A 19,957-nucleotide genomic window follows, 5' to 3' on the forward strand; every position below is an offset into this window, starting at 1 on the left:
ATGGAGAATTGTCGAGTAGATTCGATATTAAGATATTCTTGTTAATTAATGTGTCACCTTGATCGGTGTGGAGTTGGACACGAAATACTGATTTAATTGGCAGAGTTGTTTATACACTGATGATAAATATTTGCATGCCAGTAAACTTTCAGGGACAATAATTTGAAAGCTACTTAATCAACGAATAAATTTCGTAGAACTCTATGCAAGACTTGGCAGGGGATATGCTTTGACAAAGGAATCTCCCAGTGAAAAGAGATTTTTCAATAACACTGTCCTATAAGTATCGCGTGGGAAGCAAGAAATTTACTTTCAAGAATTGCTTACGAGGTCGAACAAGATTTTATTTCTTCGGAGACCGGGATAATAAAGATACCCCGCAGGAAATGGTACGAACTTTACGGACGACTTTATATCTTTGATTTCGTTGAAACACAGTGTGCGACAGAAACCTTTAAAAAGCTTCTGTCATTATTTTTCTTCGGAGACTTCTAACAAAGAGAACAGGTCGATAACGTCTTCCCATGGAACATCAAATCAATCCTGCCTCATAAACTACAAATAAAACACGCGACATTAATTTTCTTCTAGAATTATCCTCATGTTACTTGAACAAAAGGGAACAGACTTCATTCTCCATAACATAAATAAATCCTTACTCTTCCCTAATTAGTGAAACCAGTCAACCATGACCAGACACAATACCAATTCCCACCAAACTCTCATACACCATCAAAATGTTCCCTCATACAACTCCAGATACACGCGTCCTTCACAGCCCATCAAAAACCAAGCAAACCGAGCCCACTCGAAAATCCTCCACTCCCGACCGCCCCGAAAACCGTCGAAAATCCAAGCCGGAGCCGTTCGGTCCAGCGACGCGTGACTAACGAACCCCTTTCGCTGGCGTGTCAACAGGTGACGCTGCCGGTGCACATGCAGAAGACATCCCTGAAGGCGACGCTGTCGGTGAACGGGGACGGGCAATCGAGCGTGCCGGCGCGGTGCCGCGCGCCGAGCGTCGGCATCGACGTCGACATGGTCTCCGAGTTCGACCCGTCGTCGTCGGACAGCGGCGTGGTGTCCAGGTGCGCGGTGGTGAAGCCGCTGAAGCTGCGCCTCTGCCAGCCGATCTTCGGCCGGCGGAACCTCGGCAAGCTGCGCCGCGAGCACGGCGACGTCGGCCGCTCCGCGGGGAAGGACGACGCAGGCATCGAGGCGAAGTCCTCGAAATCCCGGGACCCAGAGAGAGAGAAGAGGAGACTGGCGAGGAAGAAGGAGAAGCGCGCGACGCTGATACTCGGCATCATAATGGGCAGCTTCATCGCCTGCTGGCTGCCGTTCTTCGTCCTCTACATCGTGAAGCCGCTGTTCCCGGACGTCGACATACCGACGCAGGCGTTCGTCATCGCGTTCTGGCTGGGCTACATGAACTCCGCCCTGAACCCGTTCATCTACACCGTCTTCAACAAGGACTTCCGACGCGCGTTCCGCAGGATACTGTTCAAATGAGCCTGCGACCGATCCGGGGCGAACGACGACGGGTGTCGCGCGCAGAGGGCCGACCGCGGGTGACCCTCACTCGACGATCCGTCGGCGGGACGATCCCCGGATCACGGGATTCCCGAACGACCAGCGTTTCGCGTCGTTCCCCCTCGTTCAAGGGGGTTCGATTCCGTATGAAGTGTACAGAGATCGGGTGCATCGGGTGCGATCGGGACGCAACTCGCCGGGAACTCGAGATCCTTCGAAGTTTCGGTATCGACCCGCGACGCAGTCTGCGGGCTCCGTGACGGAACTCGATGATCGGCCATGAATCTTCCAGGAGTGGTCCGGCGGCAGCTGCCGGCGCTGCCGGGGGCGGGGACAAGTTCCGGCTGGTCGCCGATCGAAGGCGACACCGGTCGAATGGAGTACGTGTACTTGAGTTGCCGAGGGAATTGTCGCGTCGCGGTTCGAGGCGGTTTCGCAGCTCGGGGGAGGGAGCCGACGATTCGCGGGTCGGTTCCTTGCAACTTCCTCCCGTGGCTCCGAGTTGACGCGTGTCGAAGGGCCGGGTGGATCGGCGGAACGCTCGAAACGCGCTCGCGGCAGGCGCCCTTCGAAGAGTTCCTTGGACAGACACGGCGCACGGTCCGATTGTATATTATTAAACGTCGCGACAATCCATTATTATCGATGTACGTGATTGTAGATATGTATAGTAACGTGTGCGCGTGCGTGCTTGAGCGTGTTTGAGCGAGTTTCGGGGTGTTCGAGTGTGAGCTGCGGGAATGACGGTCGTGACCGCTTCGCGGATTTTCGTTGGACTATGTCGTCGAGGTTATCGGTTTCGAGCTTCTATTTAGATGTGCAATGGCTTCTGGGAATTTTAGAGGTGCATAGGGTATACTCGATGTCATCGTGAAATTTAGAATTATCGGTCGTAGTTTGTTGGTTGACCAAAAAGTTTAGTCCTTTAGCGCATCGTTTGTAACATACGAGTAATTGCAAATAAATAAACCGGAAGACAATAGGAAGTTTACAAATTTCGATTCAACGAAATGAAATCTCTCTTTAGACTTCGTCCCAACGTACGACGCTTTCTGGCCAACCTATTTCATTGCGGAACCTAAATACGAACGAAACCTAATCAGTTTAATTAAAGCATAACCGAAGTCCTGGCAGAAATGGAAAATACTACGTAACAAATATCTTTCATATATCTCGAAAGCTACGACAGATGAAAACTATGCAATATAGGTAGAACTTCAAAATCGATGACCTACGAACAGCATATTTGAAGGTCACGAAAATCAGCGAGGCGACCATGATCCCGAATAATTATCAAGCCCTCGTTCGCGGTGCTCGTCCGCTTCCCGCGCTGGAAGCTTCCGCTCCCGAGGGGAGCGGCGCGTGAAACTGACAACCCGCGGAACTTCGGTCCATGGTGTCTGGGAGACGGAAGTTTCGACGCGGACGGGGAATCTCCGTGGAATTGCGGAGGAGAACACCGCAGGAAAGAATGAATCGGGAAATGGGCGTATCGCGGAACGAAAACTTTCGGGATCGCGTGTGTACAGGGTGGGTCGCGAGATTGGAACCTGAAATATCCTGGTTTCAAGCCCCTTGGGGCGGGGTTCGTATTCAAACCTCGAATCGCTGGGAGAATTGAAATTAAAATGGAACGACGGATGCGTTCCCGTCGAAGTTTCTACGTTTCCTTTTCTCACGTTATTACGTTAATCTCGAGCAGCTGACATGGAGACAATTCTAAGAAAAAATATTCGAAGAGTATAAGCTTCTTAGTAATTTCTCTTCCTCTCGAGATCATTATTATACACACTCTGTACTAACGTGTTCTGTACCAATACTGCGGATTTTATGAATTTATAGTGTACAGAATCTTCGAAGTACAGTGAATTTCGAAATGCAATAGATTTTCAAGAGGTTTTCGAAGTTTGACCCTTTGCACTCGAAAGTGTTTCACTGGAAATATTCAACATTCTTGGACGAGATACAGACGACACTTTGAAACTAATTTAACGGTAATTCGCAGATAAATTGACAAAGTGATTTTATTTAAATATTTCCTATAGGAATACAAAGTTTCATTTAAAATACTAAATATTCAATTTTATAGTTTTGCTCTATCGAATCAAGTGCAAAGGGTTAGCGTTCTAACTGAAGATTGACACGCGATTCTGCATGGGAATCTATATCTCCATAAACGTCCGCAGTCCAGGGAAAAGTGTCTTCGGTGGACGAGCACGAACGAGAGAGAACGGGGACGACTTGAATGGTGCTGCGAGCGTGCGAAAAGGCAGAAAAAGAAAATGCTAAAAAAAACGGGATCCCGCGCGAACCTGTCGAGTAATGTTTCCTATTAAATAGGCACACCGTAGGATCGACACTGTTAATCGTGTAACGTTTAAATCTCGAGTTTTCAGATTCTATGGGACACGCGGGGACGATGCGTGGGCGCGATTTACATACGTAATAACGCTAATAATAATATTACTAAAACTAATAATAACGCCGTAGGAAGACGTTTCTTGATGCCGGACAGCGAACGACGCGGTGGAGCGCGAGACGATTCCGCGGCGGGTCGCTTCGAGCGGATCAGACGATCGCGCGAACGAAAATCGGGCCTGGGTCTCGGGCTTAAATGTTGAATTCGATCGCGCCGCGTTCAACGGCGTGTTTGCGCGGCGAGGTGGCAACAGGCGATTAGCCGGTTGATACGTAACGCGTGCTCGAAGACGATACTCGAGCACTCGGGTTAAGGACGGATTCGATTTTAACACGAGGGAGAAGGGTGTTCTGATGTGCTTTACTGTCGGGAAACATTCATCGATTATTCCAAAAGAGTAATGTCGTAACTTATCAGTCGAAGGAAATACTTCGTTTATGGAAACTATTAACTTTGCACTCGAGAGGTGACTCTCATACTTGATTTGATTTGCAAAATTATAGTCTTATGTATAATATTAAGCTTCCTATGATGCATCAATATGTGGAGTATTCAAATAAAATAACTTTTCAATTCATATATGTTTCCTCGTTAATTAACTTCAAAGAATCGTCTGTATCTCATCGGAATATTGAATATGTGAAGAACTTTCGAGTGCAAAGGGTTAAAGTTCATTGAGACGTTGATTCAATTTTATTTCAGTTCCTATTTTATTATACTAAGTCATTGAACAGTTTCTCCGGAAAGGAAGCTTCGTTAACCAGTTAACTGTTTGACGAGTATATACGTCATCGTAAGGCTTGACATACTAATTCTTTCAGCGATGAATTCTTTATTTCTTCGCATAAACATTTCTTCTTTGTTTCGCTTTGATCATTCATTAAAATATACTCTACGCGCATTCGTCCTGCGTTCGACGAGTACACGCTCCATTTTTCGATTTTATTGCGCGCAGGACGAGAGGTTCTCCCAACTAAATTCCACAGTTAACTGGTTAAATGATTATAGTAATAGAAGTCAGGATTATTTCAAGGATTTTCCCCTAATCACATCCTCTATATCAAAAAAGAAGTTCCTGAAAACCCTCAACAAGTGATTCACAGTACACGGAATTTGATGTTGAAACACGCTCGCGGTCGAATCAGACGCGTCTCGCGTAAAACTTACGAGCGTTCCGTCTGATTCCACTGCGAACTCGTTACCGGATTAAATTCCGCGTGCGCGGGCTCGCTCCGCCGGGTCTAAACAAATGAAAGAGCGCCGATACACGCCGCCCCCGTAAATCGAGGGCGGAATCATCCCAACGGAATGAATTTTCGGGAAAAACAATTTCCACGCCGCGTTCCCCACCGGCGTATTCAATCTGGCCTCTCTATAACGCAGATTAAAGTTCATCCCCGTGGCTCTGACCGCGAGGAATTCGAATAAAAAATTTCCACGGGCCGCGACCGGCAGCCGGATACCTTTTTGCCGCGGCGGATGCAGGCCGGCCACGCGCAGCCCACGCATTTTTCATCCGGCTTTGATTCGGAAAAAAGTTTACGGGTTTCCGAACGGCATCGTTCGCTTTCTCCCTTCCGTTACGGGGGAATTCCCTTTCGGGCGGAACTGAGATTCGGTCGCGATGCTAGCCATTCTTATCTCCGCGAGTTCAACTGGAAAATCAAATTGAACTAGAAGCTCGATCGAGGATGGGAAACCCCATAATTCCTGATTTACGGTTTATTCCTAGCTTTCATGGAATCGCTGTCTTCTACGAATTAATAAAGCTTTCATATTGCTTCGTTGTTCCATTAGTTTCTAAACTGTTTCGAGACAATTCTGGTTTTACCGAGTTTGATACGTCCACGTAGTTAACCCCTTGACCTATGATTTCTTAACTTTGATCGATACCGCTACTTAACCAGTTAACTGTGTTTGACGAGTATACACGTCATCTTAGAACTCTTAATGGTGCTAACTTTTTCAACGGTGGATTATTTATTTTTTGATACAAACGTGTAATTCTTCTTTTCGCTTCAGTTTTTCGTTAGGATATATTATAAGTGCATTTGGCCTGCGTTTAACGAGCATACACTTCATTATTTGATTTTATTGCATAATGAGAGATTCTTCAAACTAAATTCCACGCTTAACTGCTAAAGAAAAATATTATTTGTAATAGTTAGAGAATTTATTACTCTTAGAATTTATTACTCTTAAATTCTTTCCTTTTTCTGAATATTGACGATGTAGCTTCATCGAACATATTTAGGAGAGAGGTCATAGAAGAGAGAGTTAAATTCCACGCTTAACTGGTTAATAACTTATTGGAGAAAGAGAAAAATTCTAAGCATATGTTATGCCTATATTTCCTTTCAGAGGAATAATATTTACTTTGAATTCGAATGAATTAATATATATATTTGTTGAATCATATTGAAAATCTTCACGAGTTTCACTCGTAGGGCAAGGGGTTAACAAGACAATCTCACAAAGATAACAATGTTACATAACGATCGCAGAAAGAAGAATATTATTCGCAGTCTCCCTCGGAAATCTGTCGCAAGGAAATCAGAGGATCAAAGAATAATTACCGCGTGAATCGTAGAGGCGCGAGGCGGGGCGGATCAATCGATACTTTATGCCTGCAGCGCGAAGGTAATAAAGCGGCTCTCCACCGGCGGGAGCGTCGCGAACTTTCCAATCGAGCCGATACGAATCGATGTCAATCATTTATTCATATGTCAACGCGCTCCGGGCCCGGGAAGATTGATTAAAGCGCGCCATTACGACGCGAGCATGCATCGAAACATTTTTCCCCAAAGCTTCCCGCGGCCGGGCGGGCGCGCATCCCCGAATTACATCGGACCGTTTTTGGATTCGCGGCCGCGCCGTCTGTGCATGCATACGTCACGCGGCTACGTGACACGCGACGCGCCGCAACGATAAATCAATAAACGGTGCGTGTAACCGTGCCCGTGCGCGTTTTACACGCGTGTCCGCCCGGCTTTCCAGCGCGCCGCGGTGTCTCTGTCTCCGGCCGGCCGCTCGTTACATCGTTAACTGGGGCAAAAGTGTCGGGGGAATAGACGAACGAGACGGTTCCACGAGTACGCACGCACCGATACGCGCGCGCGCCCGCGCTGATAAGATTGCCGGGATTATCGCCTCGCGAGTTACGCGCGAATTTAGTTCGGAATTTCTCGCGTCGAACGGAAGTCGCGGGGAGGATGTTTTTCAAATTCCTCTCGGGTTGCTTGTTCGTTGAGTCTCTTTGTTGGAATGCAATGTTGCATTTTTGAAATTTATTACTGTTATGCGCGTATTCTTTAGGAAGTAGTGACATAGTTGTTGATGAGTATCCTATTTACTGTTTAATTGTGTTATGTGCTATGCATTTCTTTATTTGGAGTGAAAAATGGAATATGAGGAGTAAGTACGCTTTGAAGTTTAATTGCTTTGTAAGTAAAAAGCTGGCACAATTTAATTATAGATCATGACTTCACTGAGACTTAATATTATCAATGAGATTCGAAATTAATTTACTAATTTTCTTTGATGAATACTAAGTGGTATGCTGGTCTATGTACAATTTTTCTTAACAATCTGATGTAAATTTGCAGGTCTGCAGTGTACAGAGTGAAAATTACGTTCCTATTTCGCAAAATTACGTTCGCTATACGTTTTCGCTTCGGTCTGCACGTTTACACCTTTGAAAATTATATTACACGTTTACAAACGCACGTTCGAAAACAGACACGCTATTCAGTTCGTTTACGAACGCTTATAAGCGTTTAAACGTTTACACGCGTCCATACACGCATTACTTTCCAATTCCGTTTCACTGTTCCGCTGCAGGCGGCCGAACGCGATCGCGTTACCCGCTTGATCGGCTAAAACTGACGAACGCGACGAACTTTGTTTGCGCGATCGTTAGTTAACTCTTGTGTTATTGTTGGAAAGAGCATTCGTACCTAGATACACGGGGGAAGGAGAATAACGTTAACGATGAAGGTAATACTCGCGAAATCTACTCGCTTGTCTATTAAATTCCAAGGCAAATATTTTACAATAACAATACGTTATTGCAATTACTGCTACATTACCACAAAACAAACAAAATACAGATTTCTAGCAAAGTCTACATAGAAAGCTACAGTTAAAATTTCGCTATAGAAACTCCAAGAGTGCATCTGTTCAGACTTTAATTTACAATTCAATTTGCGTAGTGCTAATGAATATTTAATAATTTCTCAGACATTCGTTACCTTTCTAATAATTGCATAAAGAATGCATGGGTCATTTGACCCCTTTGGTAGTGTTAAATAAAAATGCTCATTAAACAGTATATTCCATTAAAAAGAAATTGGCAAATCCAGGAAACAATTGTAAATTTTCATCTTCCATCGAAGTATTCGTTCCTCTGCATAGAAACGATATAGAAAAAATCAGCATCTTATATAATCTAAATCACGAAAAAAACACAATGCCAGCATACCACGTTCCAAAATCAATTATTTCCCCAACCTGCCGAATCGAGTAAAAATCGCGCGTTAAGGATCTCACGCGAACCCCAGATTAGAGCCGCACATTGTCCCCGGATTATCGTCGACCGGCAGCGAACCTTATCCCGGTGCCTCTAGAAACGATCGTACACAATCTTCCGAGGTTTTGTCTGGCGAAGAAGCAATCCTCGTCGGCGGCGCGCTAACACCGAGGGAATTCCGTGCCCGTCCGCCTCCTCTCCTTTATATTCGTGCCGCGAGCTCGGAACGCGACTACTCCGAATACTTTTTCGCCGTACGGACATATTATGCCGCATACTTCGCAACATGGGATTCAGTGTTATACGGTCGGCCGGATTCCTGGAAATTTATCGTGCACGAAATAAAAGGACTCCGGCGACGATCCCGCGATGCATTATGTTCTCGAACGCATAAAACGGTGGCCCGCGGCCGGGGGAGACGTAACCGAGCGGAATTTACATCCTTAACCGGGAGCGCCTCGCCGTCGTGTAATACATTCGAGACGATCGACCCGTCTTTCCCTTGTTCTAACCCTGCCCCCGCCGTCGGAAATGATCCGTCGCGTTTCGACGATTCCCACGATCCGCGGATCTCGATCGGAAACGCTCGGAATTGTTCGAGAAGCTACGAATCACGGGGACGGAAATACCGCGTGATCTTGTTTCTTTCAGGGAATCGGACGGCAAGACGATCTACGCGGTGTCCCTTTCTTCCGAGGAAAGAGATCTCATCTCGTGTTCCTTTGTTATGTTCTGGGAACGATGATTGGGAGGAGTGTTGAACGCTAGGCTCGCGAATCATCGACGCGATGGAAATTCGGAGATTGGAAGTAGATTTGAGAATATTGCTTGATTACTTTGATATGATTGTATATAGAAGTGACGTGGGAATTAAGTGGTAATTCTCTCATTGGTTTCTTTTCGTTTCAATAAATAGAGAATGCTTTCATTTTTCGTGTTAATTTTATAATGTACATTGCGAATGTTCTGAATAAATATTACCAGTCTGTGTTTTCTGTTTTTCTAGAAGTTCTAAGTAACTGCGAGCCTCCGTTAATACATGATCGTTACATTCAACTTCACATTTATTCCAAACACGTCGTTATTTCTACGAACACCCGGTATACGTCGCGCAGCGCGTTCCCCTTGAAACAGGCCGCGATCGATCGCCGAAACGACCGCCCGGAGTCGTTTGAATCAGAGCAATAGGACGAGAATTTTTGGCGGGAGTACGTTTTGTCCTCGTTGTTAGTTCCAGACTTAATTAGATCGGTGTAAGAAATAAGCGCGAGGTAACCCCGCGGCGAGACTCGACTTTTCTCCTTGTAAACGAATAAGAATAGCGGTAAGTGGCGAATACACGCAGGGAGGAAGGATCCGCGCGATTCTCGACTAACGGGGACGAGAATACGCGCGAGACGCAAAATCGAATCGCGCTGACTCGCCGTTTTAAGGTGCCGTTTAACGAGACTAAAGAAAAAGGAGACGCGAGTCCCGTGAACGATCGCGTTAGGCGTTCGAGCGCGAGCTCGCCGAGCGAAACAAGAATCTTTTCCAACAATCTTCGTGTGTGTGCGTGTGTCCGAGCGTGTATGCGTGCGAGCGAACAACAAAATGAAACTAATTACCCAACCTACCGTAAAACACGATGTTACTTAAGCGTACAGTAGTTCTGTATTCGTTTGTTTTTTTTCTGGCCGAACGAAGCGCGACCGAGGGAAAGAACGGTATTGCCACTCTCGGCGGTGAATCAATCTTTCGACGACTAAACGAGAAGTGTTTAACGATCATTCTAATTAATATTTACCGACGTCGCATCTGAGCCGTGACCCGTCAACGGAATTACCGACGGATTAATCGAGGACACCGATTATACTTTGTATCTATACACATTGTACACAGATATGTATATTATTACTGTTATTAATATTATTCTTATTAATTATTCACAGATTATTCTTATTATCGCCGTTGTCATTCTCGTTCTGATCGCCATTCATCATTCTTATACATATACATATATATAGATATATAATGTATATACATAATATAAATATCACATAGATATATACATTACGAGAATGAAATAATCAAACGTCGTCGCAGTAGGGATCCAACGATCGACCTTAATTATTATTTCGATTTGTCGAGCGGCGTCCCACACCCCTTTATACACTCGATAAACCCTATCAAGGGGCGCGAGATCGTCCGCGGAATTTTCATCTCGGAAGCATTTTCCGTGCGGCATTTATTTAATCGAATCAAATTACACGATCGTCCCTCGGAGGAGGTGTGTTAATATTCGTCCAATAAATTTCGTTCGATCGTGTCCCCGCTTAAACACGTCAATTCCCCGGTATCGATTAATTACGACGCGATTTCGCCGATCTGTCTTCGTCTCATTCGAAAAATCAAAACTCCCCGTCGCATCGATACGTCAAACGACTCGTCTACTTCGATCTACGGCGAACCTTTATCCTTTCAGTTCCCACTGTTACGAGGTGAACGTTCGTGCTAAGGTTACTGGTTAATCAAATAAAGTTCTTGATCATGTGTAAATACGTGTAGAATCCTTCTCTCACGAATCCCCGATTTTTATAAGATAAGCCCACGTCTTCCCAGCGTAGCAGTCGCATCTTCGGCGATCGAGCTCGATCACTCTCCGCGAAATGTGTCGCCGATCGATCTCCATTCCCCGCGATTTATCAATTTCCGACTGCAACTTCGATAAGTCGGACTGCTAAAATCCGGCGCGCCGCTGCCGGGGGAATGAAATTAACAAGCTTGTTAGCCGCGATTGACCGTGAGCAGCCCCGTCTCCGCGTGAAATTCACGAGCGTTCCCGAAAAACGATTCGCCGGTGGCGGAATAATTGGCGGAGCGAAGGAAAAGGCGTCGAACGGCGAACCGTTCTCCATTAACCCCGGAATACCGGGTTCTCGATTTTTCAGGAATTCCCGATTTATCGGGCCTCGGGATTCGAGTTAGTCGTACGCGCGCGGCGATTATTCCGCTTTTTCCGTGGCACTCTTTAAAATCCACCGCGCGATTGTTTACGCGTTCGATTAACATCCACAGGCCCGGCACACTGTTCCCCGACGGCGAAACGAAAAACGAAATGTTTCACCGTTTCCCTAGGTCCCTGTAAAAACAGCGATTCGCGAATTAACACCCCCCTCCCCCGGCCGCGGAATATTTTCCGCGAGCAACGGTTCGACGCTGCAACGAACGTTATCAACAACGCAGCGCGGCGTTCGGTTTTTCTCTTGGTAATCATTGGAGGATCCCGATTAATTGGCAGCTGTTTACTATGATTTTAATTAAGTAGGTATCTGGAGGCTCAGTTGTTTACGAACTCAATAAATTCGTTTCTTATTCATTTGTCTAGTCACGATTAAACTCTTGTCCTACGATTTCTTTCTGAGATCAATACAACTTCTATCAATAACTTAATGAAAAGAGAAAAATTCTAAGCATTCTCCATATCTACATTTTCTCCAAAGTATAATGATCGATAGAATAATATTAAATTCGAATACGAAAGGATTATATAATCATGTTTGTCAATTTCTATTTGAAACCTTCAGCTAATTGAATAATCTCTGAAAAAAGTACTACCATCTTGTCGCTAACAACTACAGAATCATCGACGAAATATGAGAATGAATAACTTTCGCCTGTTAATTGACGAATAAATAGTATTAAATGAAATAATCGAGGTTCCACGGTGTTCCCTACGCCATTGTCGTTTCTCGAGTATTCTTTTGTCCCGACCCGCATCATTCGGACGATCTCGCGCGTCGGCCGCCGCGAAACGATCTCTGTCGATAATATTGGAGCAATGAAATCACTGTGATATCACTAAAACGCTTTCAAAGGTGCGCGCAACTGGGATCGGCGACGAACGCCGCGGCGCGGTTCCAGAACGAGTGACAAAGAGGAAATATTGCCGGCTGAAACGGGACTAGATATCTCCGACGTGTGCGAGGGAGAGAGCGAATGCGTACGCGAAAGGGTGCGAGAGAGAGAGAGCGAGAGAGAGAGAGAGAGAGAGAGAGAGATATTACCTAACGATTTATCCTATTCGATTACCGTGGATTATTGTAAATCGTATTGCATTGTATATATATACGTATATATACGTAATATACACATACACATTACGACATTGTATTATTACTCGGAAAAATCTCTATATATACGTATACATAGGACACCAATACCACGATAAATATTAATATCACTAAAGACTATTGTCATCGTACTACTACCGTCATTATCATAGTCCGATCGAGATCGCCTGACTTCAGATCACGCGACCTTGTCCCTGCCATTGTCTCCTGTCCCAGTGGTTCTCAACTTCCAAAGAAATTACTGGCACAGTGGGTAGTTTCTAATGAATTATTTCGTCATATCCTTCGAATGATCAGTGTCGATATATACATACTTTGTATATTATTTTATTGTTAGTCTAATTACTGGCTCATTCGTTCGGCGATTACAATTGTGAATTTCGAGTTAAAGTAACTGCGTTTCGTTGATAGGGTTAACATGAAAATGACTTGCCGGATGAAAATATTGAGGACCACTCTCATATCCAACGAGATTAACCCCGAGGCGCTATCATCGAATTCACTCGAATGAAAATTTGCTTTGTTACTGTCCCTCGATGACGGCCTTGGAGGGTTGGTCGAACGTTCAAGGAAAAAGGTGATCTTCGAGGGCGCAGATTCGACTTCGATCGGACTATTATCGTCACTATTACCGGCGCAACAAGTCCTATTGTCTAGTAGCGTCGATTGTCTGTCACGCAGCGAAAGAGAGTGACGGGGAGAAGGGGAGAGAGCGGGGGAGAGAGTGAGAGGGGACGAAGAGTGGATGGTCCGGATGAAAATTCTACACCGTGGCGGTGCTCGTGGGTGGCGTTTTAGTGTACATAGGGGAGCCAGGCCGGAAGCGGCGCAGTTTCCGGTCCGTGCGTTCTCCGACGGTGAACGCGTCGGTCCCGGACACGTTCCGACCGTTTCTTTCGGCCGCTTAGACGTTTAAGCGAAAGCGGTTTCTCTCCTACTCGAAAAGGGACAGCGACTCGACAGCGGAGGAGAGACGATCCCGACGAAGTAAAATAAATAAATAAAGTAAAAATCTGTTAGAAGACATTCTAATAGTCTATTAAAGCTGAGAATTCTATCTAGTGACAATAGCGGGGGAGGGAAGGGAGTTTGTCAGCGGCGAGACAATTGCGGGACGAGGAACCGTGACGATATTCGAAACAATCAGAGCGATCTTGGTCAGAAAATGCTGTGTCTCGCGACGAGAAAATATTTCATTCGAATAATTACGGATCGAACGGTCGACGTGCGCAATCAATTGGTTAATTTCAGTATGGAACATCGAACGGATGCTTTTCAAGCGTCACCAGCAGGTAGATTGAGTTTTGGCGATAACGGAAAAAGGTAATTTTGTGATTCAGATCGGTCTGGTTCTTAATTATCATTTAGGGATCCGATAATGGGACGCAGGATGGCTCGGTCGCCACGGTACCACCTAACCCAGACCTGGCTGAAGTTTGTTCGAATTGAAAATAAATGGTAACTGCTCGACACTCGATCTTCGTCCATTATTTTTCTAGCATCGCGCGCTTCCTGTCTTCTTTTCTTCTTTTGTTCGCATCGAACACGAGGGAACGATCCTAATGCAATTTTATCTTCCGAAAGGTTCGCGAAATAGTCAGTGGCCCTTTGAACGCGGGAAATACCTACGGACCTTTCGGGAAATTGGTTGACTAACATTTTTTCATTTAGCTTGGAAAACGATTAAAATTGCTGCGGTAGTTGTTCCGTCGATGTAGTTTGTTTCCGCTCTCCGAGTATTTGAGAAGCGATCGGCGAGAGATCTGCAATGATCGTTTGATTCTGTTCCGTAGACAGCCCTCAAAATGTTTGAAATCCGAGTGAAGCAACATCAGCGTCGTGCAACAGATAATTAACATTCGGAAAGCTTTAATGTGTTAATTGGAGTAATTTTAAATAAACGATCACGGGGCTTGTTGCAGTTGAAGGATGAAGGCTACCGAGCGTTCCATTACGCAAGTTCGAGATTCTAGATTTCTGGGGCACCAATGACGTCACGATTAATCACCATCGAAACATCAAGACGACTACCGTGTTATCCATCGGTCTTATCGATAATGCTTAAACAATCAGACTAACTCTCCGACCCACCTTCGAAGTGTCCGATCGGAACGCGAGCCGCGTCGCTTCGAATCAGCGTGAAAATGGCGTCTCGTTACCGTTCGAAGGAAATTCTTATCGTACTGCGGATTTTTATGCAGATCCCAGCAAATTGGATCTGAATTCGAGGAAAAACTCCTTTGTACCATTATCCGTAAATCGCCGATTTTATCCTTGCAATCCTCGCACGCCCGGAGATCGTCGCAATTGTTTTCCTACGAATTTCATTTCCACTATGCTCCTCTCGAATTTCCGATCCACGAACTTCGTTACCGTATACAAACTTCAATTTTCCGTTTCATTACGAAAGAAGAGCATTGAAACGATCTAGGGAAGAAAACGCTTGAATTCCAAATTTCGATGAAAATTGTCTTCGCGAGATCTAAATTTAACCTGCCTATTATCGTCGGTAGCAGTGATAAAACATCAAAGAGTACGCGAAGCTTTGAGAACAAAGGACAAGCAGCAACGATTGCGAAACTCGATTCACCGCGTCGAATCGATTTCACGCGTTTCTTTCCGGTGTATTGCTTCTTCCTGGACGCCGGCTGGGACATTCGCAACGGAGGCCAGTGACTCGACTCGCAAAAACGCCAGCAGCTGATTGAGTCGAGGCTGCCTCCGCTCGACGCGCACGTGCAACGGGCCTGACGGGCTGCATCGTCATTCGGTCGCATCGGTTTCGCGTTAACGATTAGACGGTGACATCGGTTTCGCATTAGCGGCCATTTTGCGCCGAGGAACGCGAGGAACAGCGGCGGCAGCCTCTGAGACCCGAAACGCATATCTGTATTCCCGTTGATACGCTAATTTACAGCTCGAACGTTTCATTCGTGGCTAATTTGTCGAATGGAAACGCGACTACGCGCGTCGGCGTTTAAGCAGAACATTCGAAGCGGGTTATTGATTCGGAGCGAGTGTTCCTCGGGCGAATCGAAGTTCCATTGAAAACATTATTCCGCCATAGCGACAGTGCAGGGCTCTCGAGCAGTTAAAAAGAGAAGTTAGAGAAATAATAAAAATATGAATAACGGAGGGTGCTCGAAATTCTTCGAGGGCGCTCCACGCGTGTACACTCCGGCTGTTTGTGTATTAAAAAGCGCGCGGATTAATACACGGGCGTTTAGTGACCGCGATACAGAGGATTAACGGGGAATTCGATGCGTTTAAACAGTGAACTGTAATGCATAACGCGGATATTTTCATCTTCAATTATACGAAACGAATACGTGGCACGAATATTTTCATTCTATTCGAAACGGGACGCAACGCTCTTGAAACTTCGCCGAGAACTTTCAGCTTCACCGAATTTCGGGGAACGCCGGGCGCGGAAGCTGCGATATATTTATCACCGCGTTCTAACGGTGCGGCGTCGTTTACAACTCACCGTGTGACGTATGTTGCGCGCCGGTGTTTCATTCACGCAGCTAATACGCAGGCATCGTAAGCCAGAAATGCAAACGTGTCCGCCACCGAGCACAACTTTCGCGTCCGACCCGAAAGCACGCGATAGAGAAAAAAAAACACCTCGTGTAAACGAATCGATTTGACCACTCGGAAAAACCATTTGTAATTGAAACCGCGGTTGCAACGGAGAAACTGCGCGCGGAATGGAAAGGATCAAAACAGAGTGATCGTTTAAAATTCGCTAACGCGAAACCACTGTTGCGACTTGTTTGCTGAAACCTGTGCTGCTCGAGGGAACGAAATCAATTTCCCGGATTGGTGGAATGATATCTGCCGAAGGTGAAACAATATGGAATTATAGGATAATAAAGTATTACAATTCTTTTTAATGTTTCAAATATTTTTGTTTTAGAAAATGTTATACTTTTTTGCTGATAGGATGTGTTGTATTATAGAAAATATATGCAGCAGCATTTGTTTAGAACGTTCATCCACTCGACAGAATTTTTACAGGCACGATTTGCATGATGAATAACCGCGGGCTGATTTCTCGATGAAATTCACGTCGAATCGGTTTATTCCTTTTCTTCTTCCATTGAAATAAAAAGAGAGGGTCACGCTCGAACGATCTCCGAATAAATATTTGTCCTTCCAATTTGGCGAATCGTTGCGGGTACGCCGGTCAATTTCCAACGGGAGCCCGGTCTAATGCAGCCCAGTGTGCCGCGAGGAACGCAGTTTGCGCGGGTTAATTACATTTTCGCGTTTAAATATTTTCGTTCGTTAAACACGCGGGAGACCGTCGCGCCGTCGGAACCGAGATTTCGATCAAGCTTACTGTTTAACCTACCGCCGATGTGGATACTCGTCGAAATATTAGTCGCGTGGACCGTGTATCGTGAAAACTTTTCGCTTTGTATTCTGAAATTAATTCGAATTGAGTGAAATTTGGAAAGAATTGGGCGAATTGTTCGTGCGGTCTTTATTAAAGTAACTTCGGTTAAGAGGTCAATTTCAATTTAGTGTGTAAATTTACGATTATTGTATAAAGCTATCGATCAAATCGATTCGTTTACAACTCAGTAAAATATTTGTCACGAGTTTGATTCTATATTAGAAAACAAGGAGTTAGGAAACTTCTAAAAAGTATTCACATTTCCACTGGATTCTAGTGGATCCTCTAGAGAATTAAAATTCCATTTAATTTCTGGCTCACGCGCTCGCACTTACGCAGCCGCGTTGCGCTGGCAGTCGAAAATTCGGTAAAGCCGGTCGCCGAACAACGGGTTGCAATTAGATTCGCGTGGGAAAAAGGCCGCAGCGTTCAAGTTTTCGAGAACAAAAGCAACTTGTTGCGTCCGGTGTTTACGCCGGCAACGCACAAACGAGGTATAATAAAATTCTTGGTTGGCAACTTGACGAGCCGCCTCGTCAAATTTTCACCGCGAATCAAATATTCATTCGGAGAATTTTCGGCAATCTCTTTTTCCGGGAGAATGTGTGGCCACTCGTTAATCAGTTGAACGGAATTCGTAATTTAGCTTTCGAAAACCGGCGATCCCGAGCGAACGATATTGTTGAGAGAAGAAAGAGGAACGAGTTCGAGAAGTATAGAAATTATACTGGTCGACAGTGTACTCGGTCTTTTCGTCCGGAGAGGAAACGAGGAATTTAGTCGCGGATCTCTTTCGATTTGTCGACAGAAGCGTGACTGGGGAATAAAATGTCTACGATGACTCGGAATGAAACGGGAATTGAAAAGGGGATGAGAGGTTGGGAGGTCGTGACACGTGTGCGCTGGCGATGATCGTATCGTTTAATGGTATCGACGCCGATACAATCGACGGAATTACGATGTAGAGTCTGAAACTCTTTTTAACGCTAGGTTCGTGCTACACAACGTGTACGGTGTTCGTAAATATGATTTCGTGCGTTGACATTGATCGAGGTAATGGTATGAATATAATACAACTTTGTTCTGCATTCTGAAATCTGAGATCATTACGTGGCAGCTGGGAGAAGTGTAATTAGCAGAAACAATTCAAAGAAGTGTACGATTAATCTAGTCTCGAATGAAATTCTCAGAGCAAACATTTATGAAGATCTGATAAATCTGTCGAAATAGAATCTTTGAAGATCGATTGTTTTGGTGTCAATAGTAGGTTTGACGTGGACAATCGATACTCTCTAAAATAGTTCATTACGTGTGTCCCAATAGTTATACTAACAGTTAACAGCACTTCTGATTTCTGCAGATACGAATTATTCATAATTCGTTCAAGTGAATTGTAATGAGATAAGAATTTTCTTCACAAAGGTTCCATCGCAGTCAAAATGAAACGAGAACACTCCGCAAAGTGGAAATGATTGTTACGCCGACTTTTAGAGAACAGCGTTTCCTACAAATCAACGAAGTCCGCAGTCTAATGATAACTTTAATTACTGTTGCACCGATGCAACAACGTTCGATGGAGGCCCAGAGTACCGGACCTCTTGTCAAAGATTTTACGCGAGAGTTACGCCTCGGTGAAGCGTCGATATCGAGGGAATAATCCTCGTTGAGAATCGTTCGGTGTGTATTTACGATATTACCGGGGTGCTGTAGTTGTAATTTGATTTGTTCGATGGTCTCGAGTAGTTGGACGAGAGATTCAGAGGTAAAGCGATCCGTTTCACGAAAACGGGGGGGAACAGGTACTTCGTCGAGCACGAGCGTTTAACGAGACGCAAGTTTATAACGAGCGAACGAGAGTGAAAGGGACGGAAAAGCGAGAGAAATTAATTAAAAAGGATGAGAAACAGAAAGTGGACTAGCTAGACATTCTGCTCGAATTACCTGTTTCTCGCAGCAACCCCCGTACCGATCCACCGCCATCGAGAGCGAGCGATCGATTATTCGTCGGTGAAACCGTTGCAAATGTATACAAGCATTAAACGAAACTTAAGCTACCAGCACGTCATGACTCTGTTTTATAAAAAAAGACAGGAAAAGCAAATCGTGTTGTTTATTACGAGCAATTCCCTGATCAACAAATTCCTGATGACATAAAACCTAGCAGTTCTCCTCTTATTATTATGCATTACTTTCGCCAGACAATTCCAATGGAACGTCTTTCTCGAAATAAATTCTACTCGTTCACCCAAATTCGATTTATTCAACTTTTTAATAAAATCCTTATCATTATCGTATTCCTTCCACAGCGGTTACACGGAACCAAGTATTCGATTAGCTTAATCAGTTTCGCCTCCCCGCGCAAGTAAATTTTCAAGCCGCCGTAACTTCCTTAACTGGGGAACGGAGAAAAATTTGCATCTTCGAGACGCTGGAATAATACGTGCCCTTCGAATCGAATGAGAAACGAGACGCAGATTCGTCTCTCGATCGTTCAGTTCGACGAGTATGAAATAAGTTGTCGCCTAATTCGCCGGGAAATGGAGTTTCCGAGCAGGTAAGTGCTTATATCATCCCCTAACGTTGACGTCTCCGTTTAAAGGCGACGCTCGCGCGGAACGGTTGACCCTTCAGACACGCCAGACGCGCACTCGAACATCAAACTTAACGCGACGCGGATTTATAAAAGCCTCCGCAAAGCTGCTTATAGTAAATAACTTATAACGGAGTTCGAAGCCGGCTGAACTTCGTAAGTCGGACAATTCCGCGCGACGAAATTCCGCCCGAAGACTGTCCGATCGGCGCGGCTAAGTTTTAAACAATGGCCCCCCGCCGCGTACTAGTTAATAGCTGTTACTGATTAGCTATCGCTCCACTGGCCACCGATCGGGACCTAAACGTGTCTAGGAAATTCTTGAACCAGTTGACAGACGCTGCCTGTCGCTCGCTTCGCACCTGTCCTATTT

General features: G+C 45.1%; 1 protein-coding gene across 1 annotated transcript in view; it reads left to right on the forward strand.

Moving 5' to 3' along the window:
* The window catches only part of Octalpha2R (alpha2-adrenergic-like octopamine receptor), a 227,373-nt gene extending 208,265 nt beyond the window's left edge, over positions 1-19,108 (forward strand). Inside the window, exon 3 of the mRNA XM_076373109.1 lies at positions 919-19,108. Coding sequence (XP_076229224.1) covers positions 919-1,512 — 594 coding nt within the window. The 3' untranslated portion in view covers positions 1,513-19,108. The remainder of the gene's footprint in view (positions 1-918) is intronic.
* The last annotated feature ends 849 nt before the right edge of the window (positions 19,109-19,957 follow it).

The sequence above is a fragment of the Nomia melanderi genome, chromosome 13 (assembly GCF_051020985.1).
Source record: "Nomia melanderi isolate GNS246 chromosome 13, iyNomMela1, whole genome shotgun sequence".
NCBI lineage: Eukaryota > Metazoa > Arthropoda > Insecta > Hymenoptera > Halictidae > Nomia > Nomia melanderi.